Raw genomic sequence first — 23,329 nt, forward strand, 5'->3', positions numbered from 1 at the left:
GATCGTCAAAGTTTTTGTAATCAATTTGTAAATGCATCTGAGCAAGCAAATGGGCCTAAATTGCTGTTTCTTATTGGCATCAGCCATTTTTGGCAACAAGGTAATCACCCCATAATTGAGGCGTTGCACATCAAGAGAACCCTGGTGAAAACTATAAAAAAGGTTCATAATATCATCCTTCACTACCTCCCAACAGTGTTGATAAAACTCCGTAGGAATATTATCCGGACCAGGTGCACGGTTAATCTCCATAGCGAACAATGCATTTTTTATTTCCTCTACCGTGAAGGGTCTGGTCAAATCAATATTATCTTGCTCATTTAGCTTCTCCTCCTCACTCCACAAACTAGGCGAAAGCTTAAACAAATTACCAGGTGCCGGTCCAAAAAGATTTTTATAATAGTCAGTAGCATGTACTAAAAGATCTTTTGTTCCCTCTACAAGGACACCATTGTTGTCAAGGGAATGAACGGTATTTCTTCTTTTCCTCCCATTAGCTATTCTATGAAAATACGCGGTATTCTGATCACCATGCAGCAACCATCTCGCATGTGATCGTTGATGCCAATAGGATTCCTCCTCAGCATGAATATTGAAGAGCTCTACCATAATCTGAGTCTTTTTCACCACATCCGTAGGGGACAACTCAGCAATTTCCTCCATTTGTTCCAGGGAATCAAGTTCTTTTCTTAACTCACTTTTCTTTTTCTTCGTATGACCAAACAAATTAGAACCCCAACCCTTAAAGTATTTTTTAACTCTTTTAAGCTTGATGTTAAGCACATCAATAGGATCACTACTCTTAACCGGCCTCAACCAGATTTCAGAAACTCTTTCCAGGAATTCCTCATTTTGTAACCAGGTTGTATCAAACTTAAACTCCTTATTTCTAGGAAGCACAACATTATCGCCTGTATCTAAAAGCAAAGGACTATGATCAGATTGATCTTTTACAAGCTTTTTCACGCTTACCAAAGGAAACAACCACTCCCAATCAGGAGACATCAGGATCCTATCAAGCTTTTCTAGGGTGGGATTTTTTTGTTTGTTCGACCAGGTATATAAACCACCCGACATATGGATCTCTCGAAGACAGAGAGAGTGAATAATGGAATTAAAAACCTCGGAAGAGTGAGGTAAAACACAAGGTTTATTTTTTTCAGTAATGTCCCGCAGAATATTAAAGTCTCCGCCAACAAAATACGGACAATCAACAGTTTGGCAAAATAAAGATAGCTCAGCCAGGAATTCTTCTTTCCTATTTTCATGAGCAGGCCCATAAACCACGATGGCAGCCCATCTGCATTTTTTGATTTTATCCCACATATACATCAAAAGCATGAAATTGCCCAACTTAACAGATTGTACCTCAAGGACCTCATATCTGGCCCCACAAAGGATACCACCTGATTTACCTACAGATGGAATCCACTTCCAGAAAAAATTGTTGCCAGGGTCAATTCTTCTAAAGAAACTTTGTTTATAATTTGTTTTCATTGTTTCCTGAAGACCAATAAAATCAAGCTTATAATCCGCAATAATGTCAGTGAGGCAGGAGCTAATCCCTTTTTTCCCTGCCCCCCTAATGTTCCAAATGCCGGCTAACATTTAAATCTATCAGGGGTTTTTCTGATTCGGGCAGATCTGCCAGGAAGCTGGGCAGATATGCCCCCTTTCTTTTGACTCCTTGTCACAGGTTTCGACATAGTCACATTTCTTTTCGACACTTTTTTCCTAGATTTCCGAGAACTAACAACCGTAAAGGAATCATCTAATTCGTCTGAACTTAACCACGTAAGGCTTAAAGGAGTTTCTCTACTATGATCATGATGCACAACAAAGGAGGAAGCCGGACTAGTACCATTTTTCTGTAACAAATTATTTCTAGCTTTTTCAAGTTCTTTTATCATATCAATGCTTTCAAAATTATCCGATGGCACATCAATACCCATCAAAGAAGCTCTAGACATAATCTCCAAATTAGAAAGCACATCAAAGGAATTAGCAGAGGATGAGGTAGATGGAATACCTTCCAGATTCCTCTTCTTCGACATGGCTTCAGCTTGCTCCAAAATGGATCCCATCCTCCCTTCCGGGTTGCGGAGACAATTCCTCATCTCATTTCCAGGGGGCACCACATTTTCCTCAGTGGTTAAAACAGGTCTATCAGCAGAAGGAGGCGACTGAACAAAATAGTCAGGGTGAGTGTCTCCCATGTTGACATCATTTATCACCTCGGTAACCACTGGTTCAGATGTCCAGCCAGGACCAATCACAGCTGCAGCATAGGAAACAACCATTTGCATATTGTTTTTACCATTGACAGGGGAAGCCACCTCTTTCTCAACCACAGGAGTAATGGGGGCTAAAGGAGGAACAATATCAGGGAGATTTTTACCAACTGAAGGAGACACATGTTCGACCAAAGTACTGTCCTCTTCACATGTAGCATCATGAGTCTCAGCATTTTTTAGTCCCCTTTCTCTAGCAATAGTGTCGATTAGAAGCTCATTGTAACCCTCACTTTCTTCATCGGAATCCCGTTCAGGAACAGTATCAAGCACTTGAGCATGAGATCTGCCAATTCCTGTCCCAACAGACTGACTGTTATCACCATTTTGACCATCACCCGAGGCAACAGAGGTAGAAGAATAAGCTCCAGTTCTAGCACGCTTAGGAGAGGGTGGTACAGAAGTATTTGTCACCGTCACAGCATTTCTTAGCACAGGTGGACCTTGAGCAACAATTGTTTCAACTTCATAGGAAAAAATGTAGAAATACTCTCCCAACACACCCTCTGCCGATTCAGGAAGGTTGTTGATATCTCTACATCCCAAGAGAATCCTACAGTACTCAGGTTTGTGGAGGGTAGCTTGATCAACCTCCAAAGTGATTCCAACCAGGGAACCTGCATAAGCTGCATGATCATCACAGCGTTTCTCAGGAGGAATATTTCTTACTCTCACCCATGCTTTGTTTAACATTCCCGAAGCCCCAATAGCAGCAGACCAGGGAGATAAATTCAGAACAGCATCAAAGGTTTTCATCTGATATTTTTTGCCCCAGAATAAAGCACGATTAACCTCAGTAGGATTCGGAAAACGCATGATGAATTGAGAAGAATTGATAGGTCTAGCTGTACATCTCCAACTCGAACCCAGGTACACAGTAAATTCCTTTTCTATATCTCTGGAAGTCGGATTACCCTCTAGAACAGTGATCACAATGCTCGAAGCACGATCCTTAACTTGCCTATTCGAAGATGAATCAGGGAAGTAAAAGAAACCTTGACCAGGGGACTGAAAACCACACATAGATGCTGTACATTCCCAGGGTAATTTTGTTTGGCAAATCAGATTGATATGCCCAAGTTTTCCACATCTCTCACATCTAATAGTAGGACAACGAGCGGTAAAGTGCACCTTACTTCCACAATTGAGGCATGAAGGATCAGGTTGGGGGAGATTTTGCTGCGCAGCCCTGGAACTACCACTTCCTTGCGCCATAGCCTTGTCCTTCCCGGTGGTTTGGGCAGAAACCACGCCCGCCTCCCACCGACCAGATTGCTGCAGGGGTTGCTGCGTGGCCCTGAGGTTGCCGCCACCGTGATTCACCCCGGCGCCTTGCGCCGCCGCGGCGGCAGCATCCCAGCGACCAGAGCTGGTACCAGATGCAGAGCCTCCTCCGCTCCCACCATCTTCGCGTTGCCACACCAGGTTGCGGTTCCCGCGGTCGCCGCGTCCAGCGTTGGAGTTGCGGCGATTCACATTCTATATGTACTTCTATTATGTTTGTATACCAATGACATAGAGATTTACATAAAGTGGATTTCCCGGCTAACTGTCACAGGTTTGTGCAAAATTCAGTATCCGAGAGAACTTCAGAAAATGTGTAAATGCATTTATTTATGACGTGGATACAGGATATACTCCGTATTTAGCATTCGTTAGTAGTCTCTATGGTAGGTAATGCCATTTAATTAATCTAGGGACCGTTTAATTAGAGTCATGGGTGTAGTTACCCTTCATGACTTTGATAAATGGCACACTATTAACTGAAAATGACATTCCTTTGATTGCATTACTAGAGGGGTTTTGTCAAAACAAAAGAAAAAGGATCCTAATTACTCATCTCTCTGGACTCTGGAGCTAGCAACCCTTTACTTAAGTGCACAAAAAATGGTTAAATTTCCAGGAAGAATATGCAAATTAACAAGGTTTACTTAACAGCAGATGAACCGAATTCAGAACAGAGAAAACAGCTATAGCTTGCTAGAGCACCTGCGCAAGTTCTATATATGTCGGTGCAAAAACATCCATGGGTAACTATAAACGGGGTCCCTGTAAAAAGAAGTGTAAAACGGAGAAGGCATCATAGCAATCATCGTAGGCCTAGGGTGACAAACCGGTAAAGAGAAAAAAGGTACTTCCCTCGGTGTTAGAAAAGGTGATGGTAAAATGATTGGGTCGCAGCTCAAATGATAAGATCAAAGAGAAGCTAGCTCTTGGATCCAAAGCCGTACAAGCACACAAACCTAAATTATCAATCAACGGCTTAATATGCCGCCCGAAAGAGACATCATGATGTGCTAGTTTCTTTTCCCATGTTTGCTTGCGCCTAATTTTTATCCTCTCTCCATTTACAACTACGTATATATATACTAACCGCATAGTTGAAGGGGAAAACCACTGGAAAGTTGCGGCGGTACCTTTTCCGGTGAAGCACGGCTGAAGCGGATAAATAAATGGGGGTGATCATAACATTGTTGCTTTCAACGTCGAGGAGCTGTGTGCGTCGTATTCAGTGGTGTCAGCGTCACACAAGGCTGCAAGACTGGCTTAGTTTAGTTGTGCATGCGTGCACCAAGCAAGTACCAAAGAAAGCATTCCTAACGAACATTTCGATTTACCTTTTAAAGGCCCTGTCGCAGGGGGTACCTGGGAATTTTATTACCGGAATTGCAGAACCATGAACACCAGATATATATTTTTCAAAAGGAATTAAAGTACGGGAAACTTGTTGTGCTATTTCAACGGAACTACTGTCTCTGGCATATAACATTACTGAAATATTGAGAAGTCGTGTGATTCTAGACTATCACAATTCATAGTTAACTATTTAAGTGTCATGACGAGATGATGGTCCAGCGGAAATCATATCTTATGGTCCCGCGGTTCTGGAGACGATCTAAACATCTCTTTTTCATTTGTTTTACCTGTCTTATTCAAGATTGGAAGCAACTAATTAAACAGATCCATCCTTCCTTGCAAGGAAACCCATAAATCTAGTTGGCTTGTGCATCTGGACCACAAGATCATCAGCCCAGTTAGCCCCAAATCTTGCGTACATCCAATCGGATCACATGCATAGGCGTGACTCTGAAGCTGGTAAAATCATTACGGACTTCACTTGCCCCTGAAGAAACAGCATCGATCCCAGCAGATCATAGCCTGGATTTGGATTCCCTCCCTGTCTTCGACAAATGCCAAACCAAACCACCGATCAACCAACCACTCCTAATGACTGCATGTAGTACTAGTTATTAACCACGGATTAGCCTGGCCATGTTTGAGGGGAAAAAAGAGGAAGCTTCTTTCTTCAGAGAAAAGCATGAACTGGCTTTATCCTGATTATGGCTGGGAGCAGGACCATCTTCTGTTTCCACAAAAATCCAAGATTGTTAGCGTCCAGGATGGGAGCTGTCATTGGCTTTGGCATGTTAATCTTCTTTGCCAACTGTTGACACTCCGTAACCAATTGTGCGGTGTGCATCTGTACAAAGTTATATGGGTGTACTCCATTAACCTTTTGAGCAGCACCTACCCAACCAGTGAAGTTAGGACCAACTGTTGACAACAATACTTCAACGGCCACAATGAAAGAGAGCCGGCCAGTTTGGTTGCCTCTGTGTACACATGAACGCCATAATGTGGGTTTCTTGAGCCATCATCGGAATAGACTTTCATACGCAGATAAACGTGGCCTGCAGATGGGAAAACATATTGGATGCAACATAAAAAATAGGAATTCTGTATAAAAATATTTGGCAAATCATACCTCGAGATCTCTAAATTGACGGCAGTTTGATGCCACTAGACAACGAGGAAACTGAAGAGCTGGCATTGGCTGGGATATAACCAAAAACAGATGAAAGTACATCTGAGCTGGACCAAACCAATGTGTTCTCAAATGACAAATCAGCTTTTGATCTCTCTTCTCTTCGACATCCCAGACCTCTCGAGGTGGCAAAAATTGGCCACACTCAGATCATGACTTGCCATGTGATTCACAGATGCTAGCTTCCTTCTTATCTGGTTAAAGTGCTGGCATTTAGCTTGTACTGTTGCACATCATGGTTGCAGCAAGTATTTCTCCCCGTAGTTCGTTCCACTGAAGGTACTATCACCTAGAGTACAAACTTGAGTCTCATTGTTATTACAGGGCAGAGTGACAGACCACACAAATGCCAATCAGAAGTCCTTTCCACCATAATTGCTCAGTTATTACAGGTCGAGTGAGGTGAAAATTGCTGGTGTGCCTATTCAGCTTGGTCTTGCCCCATGATTCATCGAGCGCACTGAGGCTCCAGTGCACAGGAAGCTCTCCCAGACTAACATTTCATTTGAATGATGCAGAAACTATATGCCGTGTGTAAAATTTTCTGACAACATGCACAATTATCCGCCCCCATGACCATAGCACGCACTGCACCTCATACAGTTTCAGTAGGCAACAATAGACTGACGAGATGAGCAAATACTTTAAAGCTCGAAGCTGAGCCATCTAACTACTTGGTAGCTTTCGAGGAATCAAATTTTGTTCACTTTGTCGAAAACCCTAACTCAGCAAAGCATCACATCTAACAGAACGAATTCTCTTATACACTGTCCTCATAAAAAATTCTCTTGCACATTGCCGCAAGGATGACCACCAATTGGAATGGGATCTGCAAAAGTAAAACGGAAAAGAAAGAAAATAGTAAAGCTTCTATTTCATCTGGTTGCTACTACAGGTAGGAAAAGGGTAAGAGATGTAAAGCCGAAGTGGGGGGAATTATGAGTTGGTGGTGGCTATTCCCTTTTGCCAGAGGAGTCCAGCCAAGAATGAAAGCTATACACAAATACACACTAGGCAACATGGAGAGACATGGCTCCCATGTTATCCCGTGCAATCCCTGTTCCCCACTTGTGCCCTCCCGTTGCACATGGCCTCAATAACCAACCCTTCCTCCCATATCTCATAGTTAACAACTTAACATTTGCTACGGGCCCTTCCTACAAGGAACAACTATCACCACCTTGCTTTCCCACCTCCTTTGTACCCTAGACTTCTGCATTGAACAGTGCTTTATTGTAAGCATTGTATGGCACACCAATATCTCCACTATTAGTAAAGCAATTCGTGAGGGAATCATCAGATAGCAAGCTTCTGTGAATTATTGCATGCACTAACTAGCATTCTTATGAACGTGAACCGAACTACAGGATAAAAAAAGCCCCAAGCAAAATCATAGGTGCTAAAAGTGCCTAACAATTGTGAGATGGGGAGGTCTTTACTGAACATCGCTTACCACGCACTGCATATATACAGTGCTGGAGCTCAGTATGTCCACAGCTGATGGAGAAGATTAATATTCCAAATTGGTGGAGTCTAAGTTTGAAAGTGACATGTTTTATCATTTCACTTTGATGTCCATCCACACCACCTCTCCTTGTCAGGCCAAACTGAGGTGTACCATTATGTCATGTCGTAACATATAAAAAAGTAATATTTGGGCTAGCGGCCCAGTTGATTGATTAGATAACTACAGGACTGGCTTTGGAGTCCACAAGGGCATTGCACACTACAGTAAACACTGAGATAAAGAATCCAGATGCCATAAAAATATAGCAACCTTACTGTTGACCGACAGGAACATATGAACATAAAAATTCTTTCAACTTTCCAGCCATACAGGTGGGTTGGCCTTTGAGGGGTCCTTTTCACAGACCATACTTACAATCGCCAGAATTTTGATGGAGACAATATAAACAAGTGTTAGATGAGAAGTCTTAGGGCTCACATATTAGCTAATAAAGGAAACCTTTCGATCATCACCAAATAGCCTAAAATAGGAAGATTCTCACCAAGCTTGGTCTCATGGCTTGTGGGTTGATATGCACGAGTGCTCATAAGAGCCAAGCAGCTACCCAAATAGCAGAAGCCAATGTAAGATTCGTCATCTGTAATGAACATTTGGGAATAAGTCATTCAAGTAAAGACTTGATGGTAACAGATGGAATAGAAGAGATTTGGTCCAAATTCCAAACAGATCATCATATCATAATCATAAATCCTCATCAGATAACTATGAACATCAATCAGTCTAGAGCATGCAGAATTTGTATAATTGATGTTTTCACTGAGAAGCTCAAGAGAACAATTCAGCAACATTATACTCTAGTTAATGTAGAAAGGGCGGTGAATGGAATCAATAGGTACCCAGGATATTGCTTGAAGACAGAAGTGACATTACACCTCAAGGACATGTTTAGCATTTATGAGAATTAACTGTCTAAACACAAAATCAGAGGATTCAACAATCGTACTTATATAGTTTCCTTGTACTTAGGAAAATACAAAGTAAATTGATATATACACAGGTATAACTGAATTTGCGGTCACGATAATAGAGTTTGCAATGAAAAGAGAGTATAGATAAGCATATGATAGCTAGCCTAGTTGCAGCCTTACCGCATAGGAATCTAAGCAAGAAAAATATTAACTTGAGTTCTGCACAGTCACCCTCCTTATCTTATCTTAGATATATGTCAAGTCAATATAGCACCCTTTCAATCATGTCCTTCAAATATATTATCATTACTTCACTCAACATAACTAGCTTTGAAAATACACCAATGCCTTCCAAGTTCCTTTACAGAATAATGAAACGAACCTTACACATCCTATAACAATTTGATTACGACATGAATAATGTTGCACATGATATGATGCTGATGGATGTAATCCTGTTCAAAAGTAGTAATAATCATTCCCTCAGTTGATGTCTTTAATCACTATCTTGGAAAGAGTTGCTAATACTCACAAGAGTATATGGAGAGACGCACTATTTTCAATAATTTAAGCACAAACAAAAATCAACAACAACAGCATCAAAGCCTTTTTCCCAAGTAAGTTGGGGTAGGCTAGATAAGAAACTCAATGGAAACATAAGAAACCAAAACAAGGAGAGAGAAAAAAAACAAGTAATTGTATTGCACAAACAAAAATCAGAAAAAGAAAATTAAGGACGGTATTCCATTGCACCAAAATACATATTCCCACTCAAGCCATTATGGAACACAGTTTCTAGCATCCAGTCCTGCCAAGTAATTGTCACGCCTAACAAGTTCCAAACTCCTTAGCTTTAATATTTCAAATGTTGAAAAATCATTTAGTAAGTTCAGCATAGAAGCTCAAGTTACCCAAACAAATATTTATTAAGTTCAGCATTAGAACCTAACCAAACACAGTACTGTATGGTAGCTGCAAAACCCTGGAACATATTACAATTGACATCTGAATTCAGCTGGCAAGAAACATGGAAAACCCAAACACAGATACTTATTCTACTGGAGAAGAAGCCATCAGAATTCTTACCTAGGGTACAACTTTAAACATTACTTTTTTTTAGGCAATGTTCAAACATTACTAATGTAGAGAATCAAAACGAAACTGAGTTGGAGGACGTGTGGCGATACAACAAGGAAGCGAAAATCCCCAGGAAAACCGCAATAGCAGACTGTTTGTGTTTATTGTAAATGTAAATATTCCATAGCTGAGACGACCTGATAGTGATTACACCTGAGATTTTGGTTTTCAGGCTATTACACATCAACCTGATGACGGCTTCAGCACATAGTGTGAGAACACAGAAACCCGGGCTGGATCAGAGAAGATGAATGGGGTGTGTTTACTGATCATCCTCACAATGTGGTAGCTTGGGAACCCACGCAATGACTGGCTGAGTGCTATTTTTTCTTAAGAAGCAACCGGGGAAATGACGTAAACCGTACAACTGGGACAAACCAAAAGGAAAGTGAGGAAGAGAAAACTAAGAAATAGGTACCTAGGCTACAGAAAACAGACCAACTGAAAAAACAGAAAATGTACAGGCTGGGCAGCCTAAACTCCGTCAGGAGGTCTAGCGTGCAGATAGCCTTCTGAGCGCCACTGATGATAGCCTCCTCTAGCGTGCAGATAGCTCCAGTGATTATCCACAGTTGGCTTTGCTAATGATATGATCGATGAGTGCAGGGAAATCTGGTGATGCACCTTGGAACATGCAGATGACAAATGTGTCTATACCAACTCTTTCAGGCATCTGAGAATAGAGGAGGCCGCCGGAAAGGTTTGGGGAAGCGCTGCCTCCCTCAAGTGCAAGATTTTCTGTTGGGTCGCCTGGAAGAAGCGTCTCCCCACCAATGAGCGGCGTTTTCGACACCAGCTCAGCAACACTGCTGCCTGCCTCTCCTGCGCCCAAGATGAAGACACCGACCACCTCCTGCTGACTTGCCCCCAAGCTCGGGAAGTTTGGAATTTCTTCTTTCCAGACTTCGACATTGGGGGGGCCTCCAACCTCACCGACCTCTGGCTGACAAAGTGCCGAAGCTACGAAGAAACCAACACTGCTATCGTCTGGAACATCTGGAAGAGAAGGAATGCCCGGACCTTCAACAATATCATCGAAGATATCTCCCTTGTCTCCAGTAGGTGTATCGAAGACATCAGACTTTGGGCTCACCGCTGTAACACCCCCTCTCCCTCCCTCTATCTAAATACTTGGTGTAATGGGTTCGACCCGCCTTGAACCTCCCCTATGCCTCCTGCTTCTCTCTCCCCTCTAAAACAGTTGTAATGATCCCCTGACTCTTTGTTTTATAAATTTGTTCAGGCTGGCGTAAGCCCGCCGTAGCCCCGGTCAAAAAAAAAAAGAACATGCAGATGCGAGTTGAAGAAAAACATCTAATTTTTTTATTTTCCAAATACTTCTGTATATCCTTCTTGCAAGCTAACTGAAATGTATTGGATAGGGCTATACGTATTTGTTTGTGCCAGGATCCTAGCTTTCATGTAGGTCTTTGTTGGATTAACCGGAGATAGGGTACAAACAAAGGTTCCATGACAACTGAAGGTATATAGCATCAATGCTACAATCGTTGGGTCAAATGATGTTGTAGTATGTTACCTGTTATTTATTTGGCGCTTACTCTTGCTGTTCCTCGGAGGCAATCAGGACCTTTTGACTTGTCCAGTATCCAGTTTGATTGTGCCAATACTTGTTAAATGTTATGAGGGAGCAAAGAAAATATATCAGACAAAGAGGAATTCTTCGAATTGTATCGGCCATTTCACCAATTTTCCTCCACATTTTATCAAGTAGTCGTGCTAGAGATAAAAACAGTTGAAATGGACATCAAATTTACCAGAACTCTTCCCAGAGAGGTTGAATAAAATAAACAAACTGTCCGAGGTCATACATTGCAATTCACCAGTTAGATGCACTTTTGTAGATTAAAGCTAAGTGTATAGATTCAGTCAATGATCAACAAATATAGGTACAGTTGACAGTAGTTGCTGTGACTTCGCGGAGTGGTGGTCGCTGGTCGTGCTTACGGCGTGGTGGATTTGGAAGCACAAGAACCCTGCGGTTTTCGACAACGCGCGTCCCTCTGTTGCCTCCCTGCTTCACGATATCAAGGCTGAGGCGCGTCAGTGGGCGAACACGGGTGCCCGGGGTCTTCGGCAACTTCTTCCCTAGATTAGGTCTTTTGGGTTGAGTTGTACGGACTGGGGTGGTTCTTCCTTGGACTTGTACATATAACCTTCTTTTCTATCAATGCATCGAAACGCAAGGTTTTTGCGTTTTCGCGAAAAGATAGTTGCTATGACTAGCTCACCAGGCCACCGCAAGAGTTAACCATACATCGCCGTAAAAGGCTTATGCTACACAATCATTGATCAACAATCAGAAAATGAATAAGGGGATCTATCATCTACAGGAGAATGTTGATCACGGACCGTTCCTCACATCCTGATCCTACTATACCTAGAGCAACAGCGAACTGCAGGGATTTCAATTCAATATAAGAGTGCGAGAGAAGTCGGCATCGTGTGGCCGATAAAAGCTGCGGGAATGGCGTGGAACAGAAACTACCCGGCTAGCCGGTAATGGCAGTGGCGACGACGGCAAATACCTGATGGCTGTTGAGCGGCGGCGGGATGGAAAAGAGGTGGCCTCCTCCAAACCGAACCGGATCGAGTCGCTTGAAATGGGGACGGGCGCCGATCGGTGAGGGAGGAACGAGAAGAACGCCGTGGAAGTGGTGGTGCGCCGCACGGGCCGTGAAACTTGGTTACAGGCCGTGAAAAGAAATGGTGGGCTGGACTGTCGCCTCACGGCCTTGAAACGCAGGTCCCTAGCGTTTTTCCCGCAAAAGAATCCCAACTCCGGCGGCTGGCGGCTGGCGGCAGGCGACGGCGAGAAGAAAACAATGGGGGATGAGACGGAGGTGCTGCAATCGGTGAGCGACCTCCCCGTACAGGACCCTCCCGGGGAGGAGTTCTCCTCTGCCGACCTCAGGTGGGCCAAGCACCACTACGACGATGTCGCGCTCATCCCCTGCGACCGGATGGAGGCATTCATCAGCGGCGAGTGCCACAACCCCGAGTACCCCACGAGGTTCCACATCGAGCGTGGCGGCAAGAGCGACAATTACGTAATGTACGTGTTTCCCTGTTGTTGCCACTTACCCTGCTGTGCTGCCCCTGCTTTGCTTGCCATGTTTTTGGGGGAAGGCCTATGCTCACCGCGTTTAATTAATTCATGGCTTATTACAAATTCTTAATAATCAATAGGGGCGAAGCTCTCAGTAGGGCACCTTGGTTTTTGGTGAATATATTCAGATGCGTGTGCTTTTTTTTTTTGAATCGAAAACAGACTATGAGAAAGCTATGCTTTTCACGTGAACACTGCACAAAACTGGCTCCAAAAATTAGGACTAGGTACCAAAAACATAGACTTATTTTTTAGGTTCAATGTGAATAGAATTGCTTGTCTTACACAGATTTATCATGAATCTTGCTATACACGAAGTAGAAGATAAGCTTGAGCTATTCATGATTCATACGTGGAGAAGTAGAGAATTTGGAGATTTCTTGATATTTGAAAGGCACTTCGAGCAATATTATCACCTTCGAGTTGGCGTTGCTTTTAACTATGGCCACGAAAGAATTGAAAGAAATTTCCCCGTGACAAAGATCGTCAACACTTAGGTGCACATCAAGCGAGTGATATTCAAATTGATCGATAGAGTTATGGAAGATTTTCATAAAAATAAGATCAAGCCTTGCCAATGAGGTGACATTATTGATATGTTTTTAGGTTCTACTTATAACCAAATTGTTGATGAATAAAAACCTAGCGCTCTCGCGCCGCTCCCGCGAGCGGCCGGGAGCCCGTGGCGGCGCCCCTCCCCGAGCCCCCCTTCCCCTTCCCCTCCGTCTCGCCGCCGCCAGAGGGCGTCGCCGGGCAAAGCCCGTGCGGCGCCGGCGGCGGCGGGCCCCTTCCCTCGCGCGGTGGTGGCGGCGCGGCCACCCACGGCCGGTGAGGGCGCCGCGCTAGGCGTCGGGCGCGGCGGCGCGGATCCTCGGCGTCGGCGTGGAGACGGCGCGTCCCTGGCGTGCTCGTGGCGGCGGTCGCTGGCGGAGCGCCCCGCGGCTCCGGCGGGCCGGCTTCGGCGGCGCGAGCTCCTCTCTCGGCGGGCTCAGGAGGACGAACGTGGTCGGCCCGACGGCATGCTGGTGGCCCCCTTGGCCGGCGGCGATCCTGTGTGCCGCCCCAGGCTCGGTTCTGGCGCCTCACGGGCCGGGCAGGGGCCCGGGCCCCCTTCTGAGCCCAGATCCGGCCCCGATTCGGTCGGGATCTCCGTTTCGGTGGGTGCGTGCAGTGGTCAGGTGCGGTGTGCTGCCTTGGTAGCAAGCTTGGCCGGCGGCGGTGGCCTGCCGGTGTTGGTGAGGGTGCTTGGAGGCGTGTTGGCTTTCCCACGGACCGGCAGGGGCCTGGTACCATGCGAAGCCATCATCTTTCGTCCAGCGATCTGGTGTTGCCGGCAGCCACGGGGGCTGTTGGTCTACCGATCCTCCAGAAGGGCTCTCTCCAGTCAGGTTCGATGCTTCCAGGCAGGGGGTCCGGTGTACTCGCTGCGAAGGTCTACTCGTTCTCTTCCTCTTCTCCGTTGAGCTCTGAGCTGGGACGCCGGGGCGGCGGCCCTGGAAGGTGGGAGTCATGTTGGTTGGCGGGCGGACCAATGACTCTGGTGCTGGCTGGTTACCACGGCCGTGAGGGCGGCGTGGTGGTCGGCGAGTCGAGTGCTGTGGGGTGTAGTTGGTGGTGATGTTGCCAAAGGGAAACCTTTGCCCCTCGGGCCACGGCGGCGGCGTCCGCGGACGGCGTTCCCTTGTTGAAGGCGCCGTGAGGCCAATATCCGTCCCTCTACTTCGTCCGGGTGAAAACCCAAGATCCTCGGATCGGGCGGTGGCGGCACTCCGGTGTCGTACTCTTCTTGAAGACACCGTCTTGGAGCCCACAGCGCGAGGCTCACCGTTGGTTGTGACGGAGGTGATTCTTCGGCGATCTTCGGCAAGGCTTGCTCCGTGCCCTTCCCTTGTCGAGCTTCCTTGGCGCTGCTGTTCGGTTTGTGAGCAACGTGGGTCGGTCCCCGGTGGTGGTCGGCTTTCGGTGGCGTTTCTGCGACGGTGGAGTGCTGTTGAGGCGCGCGTGAAAAATGGCTCACTCTCGAGTGAGCTCCGGCCCGACACTGTAGACTCCAGTTCTACCCCGAGTCCTCGTAGGCGCTTTGGCTGAGCTTGTTGGTCCAATTCTGGCTGTAGTTTCTTCGGTAGTGCGTGTGGGTGTGTGGTGTCGTTTTGTAAGCTGGGTTCAGCACTTTGTATCGTTCTCGCCGTTGGTGGCTTTGTTAATTCAAAGTCGGGCACTTGAGTGCCTTTTATCTAAAAAAAATAACCAAATTGTTTCTATTTTTATTGTATTATTATTATACTAAGTGATTGTGTTAGAATAATATATAACATTAATGCCTCAGGGTTATTTTAATCTTTGCATCATATTTTACAGTTCGCTCTACCTCAAATTATTTTTGTCCTTCGCCATCATCAGTGTGTCCTGTACTTAAATCGATTCAGGTATTGGTGCTCGTTTGGCCCAGAGAATTACGGGGAGGGATGGGAGATCTTGCCTAGCAGGAAGTTCAGGCTTAACTCAAGAAACCGTGCGGCTCGCCCGCAGTCGATGAGAGGCTGCACGTGCCATTTCACGATCAAGCGGTCACACGCCCGGCCCTCGGTGGCGCTCATCATCTACCATGAGAGGCGCCACATCAACAAGTCTGGTTTCGTATGCCATGGACCCCTGGACCGGGACGCCATCGGGCCTGGTGCAAGCAAGGTGCCGTACGTCGGGAGCGAGATTCGGCAGCAGACCATGTCGTTGATCTATCTTGGTGTCCCCGAGGAGTACATCTTGCAAACTCATATAGAAGGGATACGACGCTACTCTGGCTCCGACGCAAGGGCCAATAGCATTGCTTCACAGTATGTCCACAAGCTTGGGATGATCATCAAAAGGTCTACACATGAGTTGGATCTCGATGACCAAGCTAGCGTCAGGATGTGGGCAGATAGGAATAAGAAGTCTGTGTTTTTCCACCAGGACGCCACCGAGACAGATGCATTCGTACTAGGGATACAGACTGAATGGCAACTGCGGCAGATGATCCGCTTCGGTCACCGGAGTATTTTGGCCTCTCACTCCTCATTCGGTGTAAGCAAGCTCAAGGTATCTTCTGATCACACAACAAAAGTTGACACTTGCTTGTGTGGTTATACTTTTATTAAGCAACATTTTATTCTACATGTCTCTATTGATATCTCTAGGAGCAGGTTTCACCATTTGTTTGACACCCTACGTACTCCTTTCTGAAGTACCCGCTGCACACAGTTCTTGTATTCGATTCAAGACAGCAAGCTTTGCCTGTTGCGTGGGTTATAACTCGATCAGTTACCGAGCAGGACACTTTGAGATGGATGAAAGCACTTACTAGTAGAATACATTCTGTTGATTCCACCTGGAGAATTGGCGGGTTTGTGATTGACGATCCAACCTCACAGCTGGAGCCAATCAGGTATGGCATAGATTTTGACACATGATCCAACCGTGAAAATATTCACTGTAAATAGCGTATGCTAGTTAATTGCCATTGACGAAATGTGCCATTATTTATCAGAGATGTATTCTCCTGCCCAGTATTGTTTTCTTTATGGCGCATAAGGAGAACCTGGCATAAAAACATAATCAAGAAATGCAGCAACATTGAGGTGCAACGAGAAATTTTTACACAACTGGGAAAATTTATGCATAGCATCTGGAGCGAGAAAAATCCCATGGATGCCCTGGAGCAATTGTTTCAAGACTTTGTTGACCAAACCACCTTCATACAGTATTTCAAGTCATTTTGGGTTCCCAAATTGGGTAAGAACCTCAGGTAGTAGATTCAAAATGTACATTGAATTGCAAATGCTCGTGCATATGCTAACAGAGTTTCTTTTTATGCCATTGCCCCATGTAGAGATGTGGGTAGATACCATCAGAAATTTGCCGCTAGCATGTCAGGAATCCTGTTGTGCAATAGAGGGTTACCATCTAAAGCTAAAACTTAAAGCATATGATGATTCGCAACTTGATGCTCTCCAACGTGTGGACTGGTTGGTGCACAAGCTCACAACAGAGCTACATTCAGGCTACTGGCTCAACCTATATGCAGATGAGAGCGGTTCATTTCCTCAGGTGAAAGCAGAGTACATTGCATCCACTTCATGGCAAAGGGCGATGCAGATACCTGATAAGGATGTTTTCTTTGATGACAAAGAACCTCTTTCAGCCAAGGTGGCTAGACAGAAGGATGCTAGTCAAAAGCGCACTGTATGGAATGCCGGGTCTGAATTCTCTTTGTGCAGTTGTTCATGGTCAATGCAGGGTAACCTATGTAAGCACATCATAAAGCTTAACATGATGTATGCACCACGGAAGGATTTCCAGCCCTCGCTATCATTTCAGTCATTTCAGCGCATCCTACTTGATCTGTGGCAAAAACCGCTGGATGATTCATTCTCACTTGATCTGTCGGTAGCATGGGTTATGCAAATGCAGGAGAGGATCCAAAAAGTGGCCGAGCTTGCTACATCTGATGGTATTGCCCAAGTTGCAGGCAAATTGCCAATTCAGTGGACTAACAAGAGAGGGAGAAGAACAGCTGCTAGACGAACCAGCGCCATAGGTGTTCTTCCTCATTCAATTGGCAGTATACAGAGAGATTTGACTCCAAAGAAGAACAAAAAGAGGAAAAGGTTGTCCACCTTTTCAGGCTAATTACTATTAATTATTGACTGTTATTACCATGGATTTTTTTCTCTCTCAATGTGATTCGACAGGTAACTGTGATTTTTCGTTTTCTATAATGCTATTTCATGCGGTTACATCTGGCTGAGAAAACTCATTTAGCTAGTTGTAAACTTGTAATCAGAGTGATTTAGGCCTTAGATCATCTCACCTTCTTCGACCACCCGTTGGATGATTACATGGATATAATAATTCAGGCACTAATAGTTCAGTTCGAGCGATGAGTTATTTGCAAGTTTTCTACAAGCTACTGGGCATTGTATTACTTGCCTGCCATGGCAGCTGATCTGTCACTATGTCAGTACCTGCTGAAGGCTGTTGAATAATTATGGGAGCCATTACTGTGCTACAATTGTGGAGTGAGACCATTTTTCTGGGCAAGTGGAATTTCAGAACCTTAGAGCTTATCTGGTATTCTGGTAGGCATTCTAGTTTACAGATAATTTTTTGTCTCGTTATTCTCATTCAAGAATGTTACATCTCTTTTCAGTTAGTTTTCAACATTCAGTACCTTCAATTCAAATAGGACATGTTTCATGACCCATTTATTTTGATTTTATTCATGAAGTGTATAAATGGCCTGATGTTAGTTTGCTGCTTGAACCATCTTGAAACAGTAGTAGCCATTTCCCTCTTTTTACAGAATTTTTACTTTTGCTGACCATAGGACTTGTGATTGCTTTAGGGGGATGTTGCATAACTAAGTTATTTGAGAAAATAATTATCTGTGACAATAGCAGCATGGAACATTCATGTTGTACTAAAAAATTCCAAATGACACCTCACTAGTAATACGTGCAGCACTCTTCATGTTGCTATCTCCAGCTCATTAAAATAGTCTTCTGCATCTGAAACTTGGTAGTTGTTGAGATTTTCTTGATGGACTTCATCTCTGAAAAGTGAAAAATATGGGTTTGATATGGATAAAAATGTTTACAAAATGGAAATCATGTGTGAAGAAGGAAATGCAGAAAATCCAGGGATTAGAGCAAAGATAAATATCATAACAGAAATCGTAACGTTTTTTTAGAAAACGACACTTCATTGATAAAAATGACATCATTACAAAGTATCTCCCGGGTGCAATCTGGTGCAACAGAAAATCTAACAAAACCAGAAAATTCAGAGATTCATTGAGCTTACGAGGGACATGCAAGAAATAACAAGAACTAAAATGAATAGCTTCCTTCTCGATGTCCTGGATGACCGCTCCTAGGAAGGACCGATCTTGGGACAGACTGTTGATGCGCTGCACCACAGAAAGGCAGTCCGAGGCTAACATGGTCCTATCAAAAGTCAAAACCTTCCTCTCGAGCTGCTCCCGAGTGAAAGACAATGCCCGCCTGATGGCTAGTGCTTCTGCAAGTTCAGGCGAACGTTACCTTGGAAATAAGCTTGCTGCAGATAGACAAGCAATCACCTTTGTGGTTCCTGATCACGAGTTCACGACTCAACTCCGATCTGGTTGGAGGATTTAAACATAGCTACGTGAACGTTGAGGCAAACCGTTCCTTCCGGTGGTAGAGTCCATTTTACCAACTTAAGCTCACACCTGTTGTTAGAAACTAGTTTGCGAAGATGCAGATTGATCATATCAACATATACCTTAATTTGTTCAGCAAGAGACTTTGGGATTCTTCATTTTATCTCCATTACGAACTCCATATCTTGCTTGCTTGCCATCAGTGTAAACATCATCCAAACATCCACATACTTGCCTGACTCACCCTCACTCACCTACCTATGCGCAGGAGGCATACCACCTCCAAGGAGAAGACAGGTCCGGGATTACCACCTGCTGAACACAATTATTTTAATTCATGTTGTACCCGAAAAAATATCATGTTTGAAACCCAGTTATAGATCAAACCAAGTGGACCACAGTCAGGTTCTTGAGCTAGAACCAAGCTAAAATAGCATGAACAAGAACAAGCACTCCAATCGGGATCACCAGACATATCAAAATGAAATCCACGTGCTGATAATCAGCAGCGGACTCCACAAGCAGAACATTGCTTATAAGATGACATTGTCAGAACACACTAAAGCATCTAACTACAGAATTATATATGATCACAAGATGGCACATTGAGGATGAAACAATAAACACACCAGACCATTGTGTCATTCTCGCAAAAGAAGAGACCACCATGCCTAAGATAACATATGGATCAGCATCGATACATTTTTAGGATTGCTCATTGGCAGTTTGGCACGGCAATCACCACAAGAGTTGAAAACCAATGCAGCTAACAGTTTTCGCAGTAGTAGTAAGTAGTAACCACCACAATAAGTTCAGACAGGCACCGATGCACTATTTTTCAGATAACCTGGGACTCCATGGATGGTAACGTTAACTATCTAATCAGAAATCTCATGCAAGAGTCGAGAGCTCTATCTAATCAGAAATTGACCGAGCCATTGCTTCGGTGGATTGGGATCTCATGCACCCGGACGCCTTCTTACAGGCCTTGTCCTCATCGGTGTCGGACCACGCCCTGATTCACCTTTCTTTGTGCGCGGCTTTCAAGCCAAAGAGAAGGTTTAAATTTGAGGCCTTCTGGTTGAACCTTGAGGGGTTTGAGGAGGCGTTGAAGGAGGCTTGGGTGTGTGACCCTAGCATTGTGGACCCTTTCAGACGGCTGGACGCCCTGTTCCATAATGCGGCGGAGTTCTTGCAAGCTTGGAGTGAGAAGAGGGTGGGGAACATCAAGCTCAGGATGGCTATGTCGAACACTCTGATTTTGAGGCTGGATGTGGCGCAAGAGTCGAGAGCTCTATCTCAGGCGGAGAGGTGGTTTAGGAGAATGTTGAAGCACGCCGTGCTAGGGATGGCGTCCCTTGAACGCACCATGGCCTGGCAGAGATCAAGGGTGCGTTGGCTCCAAGAGGGAGATGCAAACACCAAGCTTTTCCATATAGTGGCAAATGGGCGGAGGGCGAAAAATTTCATCGCCGCAGTTAGAGTTGGAGAGGAGTTGGTGACGGCGCAGGAGAGAAAGAATGAAGTTTTCACCGAGGCTTATGAGAGTCTTATTGGGAGCATCCAGAATAGAGAGCACACCATTAACTTGGAGGCCTTAAACATCCCAGTTGCGGACCTGGGAGAGCTGGACGCTATGTTCACTGAGGAGGGGGTTTGGAATACGATACGTGAGGTGCCGAGTGATAGGGCGCCAGGACCGGATGCTTTCACTGGCGCCTTCTACCAGAGGGCTTGGCCAATCATCAAGCATGACATTCTTGCCGGTATAATGAAACTTGGAGTGGGTGATGGGCGAGGCTTTGCCAGGCTAAATCGAGCGTTGATCACCTTGATACCTAAAAAGTCGGAGGCTTCGGAGATCAAAGACTATAGGCCCATCAGCCTTGTGCATAGTTTTGCAAAGCTCTTCTCGAAGATCATTGCAAATAGACTCCGCCCTAGATTGGGAGAGATTGTGAGCATGAATCAATCTGCGTTCATCAAGCGCCAGAGTTTGCATGATAACTTTGTGCTAGTGAGGCAAGTGGCCAGAAAGATTAACACGAGGAGGCACACCGGGGTGCTCCTAAAGCTTGACATTGCGCGCGCTTTCGACTCTATTTCTTGGAGTTTCCTTTTTGAGGTGCTGAGGAGAATGGGCTTTGGAGAGAGATACCTCAAGTGGGTAGCGCTGCTGCTCTATACTTCCAACACAAGGGTGATGGTGAATGGAGTGCCGGGAGGCCGCATATATCATGGTAGGGGCTTGAGACAAGGGGACCCCACCTCTCCCATGCTTTTTGTGGTGGCAATGGAGGCCCTAACCGTGATGATAATCAAGGCCGTGGAGGATGGCTTGTTTGGAGACTTGGCCTCCATTTCACCCATGCAGAGGATTTCAGTGTATGCGGATGATGTTGTGCTTTTCCTCAAGCCGAGCTACGGGGAGCTATGGGCCGTGAAACACATTTTGAGTATCTTTGGAGAGGCGTCAGGGCTCCATGTGAACTTTCGAAAGACTACTGCCACGCTGATTCGTGGAAAACGGGAGGAGGAGCGGACGGCTATGATTCTGGGATGTGAGTTGGCGACGTTCCCGATCAGATATTTCGGACTTCAGCTGGCACTCCGCCCCCTCACTAAGGCGGAATGGCAACCACTGTTGGACCAGGTCATCAAAAGTGTCCCGGGATGGCAGAGGGGGCTTATTAGTAGAGAGGGGAGACTGGTTCTGATAAACTCAGTCGTGGCGGCAAGAGTTGTGCACCAAATGGTGGTCGCAGAGGCCCCTGTCTGGATGCTTGATGAGATAAACAAGTGGATGAGGGCTTTTTTCTGGGCCGGCAAGGATGCAGTGAAGGGAGGACAATGCCTAGTGGCATGGAGGAGCATATGTAACCCAAAGGAGCTGGGAGGACTGGGGATCAAGGACCTCAGGCTACAGGGCCTCGCCCTTAGAGTGAGATGGCACTGGCTCAGACGTACGGATCCGGAGAGGCCATGGCAGGGCCTACCGGGGCTGAAGGACCCAGAAGCTGCAGAAGTATTTCAGAGCATGGCGCAGTTTACTGTGGGAGATGGGCGTATGATTTACTTTTGGACGGACGGATGGATCGGTGGATACACTGCAGAGGAGCTAGCTCCGGAGGTTTTTGCCAGGGTCCCTACCCGGAGGAGGAACAACCGACGGGTGGCGGAGGCACTGCATGAGGATGGTTGGATAGATGATATTCATGGGGAGATGACCGCGGAGCTCTGGATGCAATGTCTGCGCCTGTGGGAGGCTGTCGAAGAGGTGGGGAAAGACGGCACGAGGCCCGATAGAATCTCTTGGAAAGGAGTGGAATCGGGAACCTACACGGCGAAGGGCACATATGAGATGTTGTGTAAGGGAGGCATTCGCTGGAGCATGAGTGAGCCGGTGTGGGGCTCTTTCTCCCCCATGAAGTGCAAGGTGTTTGCATGGCTGACCCTCAGATACAGGTTGTGGACCTCGGATAGGCGAGCGAGGCATGGAATCCAGGAGCATCCGGATACGTGTTACACATGTCTACAAGAGGAGGATAACATCGATCATATCTTTACCCTATGCCCATATGCGAGACAGGTGTGGTGCAGGGTCATTAGGAGAGTGAACCTACAGATTGCAGATCCTGTGTACACGGGGAACCTTCAGCGCTGGTGGACGGAGGCCCGCAAGCGAGTGCGGAGGATCGACAGGAAGCGTTTCGACTCCATGGTAATCAGCACGACGTGGAGGCTATGGAAGCAAAGGAACGCGAGGGCTTTCGGGAATGAAAGGGGGCAGAAAACGGTGGACCAGATGTTATTGCAAATTAGAGATGAGTTCCACCTCTGGGAAAGGGCCAAGAGAGGAGGGAGGCTAGGTATAGCGAGAGAATAGGCCTAGGCGGAGGGAGGTGGTGTGCGTGTGTCTTGGCACTCGTGTGATTTCTTGTAATTGTGTTGCTTCTTCTTCTATAAAGATAAGGCACGTGTTTCGCGTGCTCTCGAAAAAAAAATCTAATCATCAGGAAAAAGAATCAAAAGTAGGATTCAGCCATCTATTTATTAAGAGCTACATTCTACTAGTGCCTTCTGCTGCCAATGCAATCGATTGTTAGAAACGGGGGTAAAACATCTCAAATCAGACCAAGAAGAAAATCTCAAAATCGAAAGAAAGGGTAAGAGAGACCTAGGTGCCCGGCTGAAGCGGGCTTCTTGATGCCCGCTTCCACTTGCACGCGGAATTGAGAGGTAGAATGTTGGGATTCTGATCTCGGGCCATAAGTCATAACTGACAAAGATAAAAGAAAGTGGCACTAGACGTGGGTAATCAGGAGCTGCAT

The 23,329-nt window shown here is 45.7% G+C and overlaps 1 protein-coding gene and 1 long non-coding RNA gene across 2 annotated transcripts; one reads left to right on the forward strand and one right to left on the reverse strand.

The window, feature by feature from the left end:
• Positions 1-4,963: 4,963 nt before the first annotated feature.
• On the reverse strand, positions 4,964-6,940 carry LOC127296473 (uncharacterized). Its single transcript, XR_007848513.2, has 2 exons — positions 6,058-6,940; positions 4,964-5,983 (listed from the first exon to the last, which is right to left on the reverse strand). It is a non-coding gene; the product is annotated as an uncharacterized lncRNA (long non-coding RNA).
• A 5,585-nt stretch (positions 6,941-12,525) lies between these two features.
• On the forward strand, positions 12,526-17,834 carry LOC127296527 (uncharacterized). Its single transcript, XM_051326664.2, has 5 exons — positions 12,526-12,769; positions 15,244-15,895; positions 16,042-16,241; positions 16,344-16,588; positions 16,686-17,834. Exons 1-5 carry the CDS (start codon positions 12,534-12,536, stop codon positions 17,483-17,485), a joined length of 2,133 nt encoding a protein of 710 aa, XP_051182624.1. The 5' UTR covers positions 12,526-12,533; the 3' UTR covers positions 17,486-17,834.
• The last annotated feature ends 5,495 nt before the right edge of the window (positions 17,835-23,329 follow it).

This window comes from Lolium perenne, chromosome 1, assembly GCF_019359855.2.
Source record: "Lolium perenne isolate Kyuss_39 chromosome 1, Kyuss_2.0, whole genome shotgun sequence".
NCBI lineage: Eukaryota > Viridiplantae > Streptophyta > Magnoliopsida > Poales > Poaceae > Lolium > Lolium perenne.

What these genes read in the sequence shown, in the direction of transcription:
- LOC127296527 (XM_051326664.2), top strand. Translation starts at nt 12,534, where the DNA reads ATGGGGGATGAGACGGAGGTGCTGCAATCGGTGAGCGACCTCCCCGTA. An exon ending in GACAATTACGTAATGTACGT is followed by an intron (nt 12,770 to 15,243) that starts GTTTCCCTGTTG and finishes AAATCGATTCAG; the next exon opens with GTATTGGTGCTCGTTTGGCC. An exon ending in ATTTTGGGTTCCCAAATTGG is followed by an intron (nt 16,589 to 16,685) that starts GTAAGAACCTCA and finishes TGCCCCATGTAG; the next exon opens with AGATGTGGGTAGATACCATC.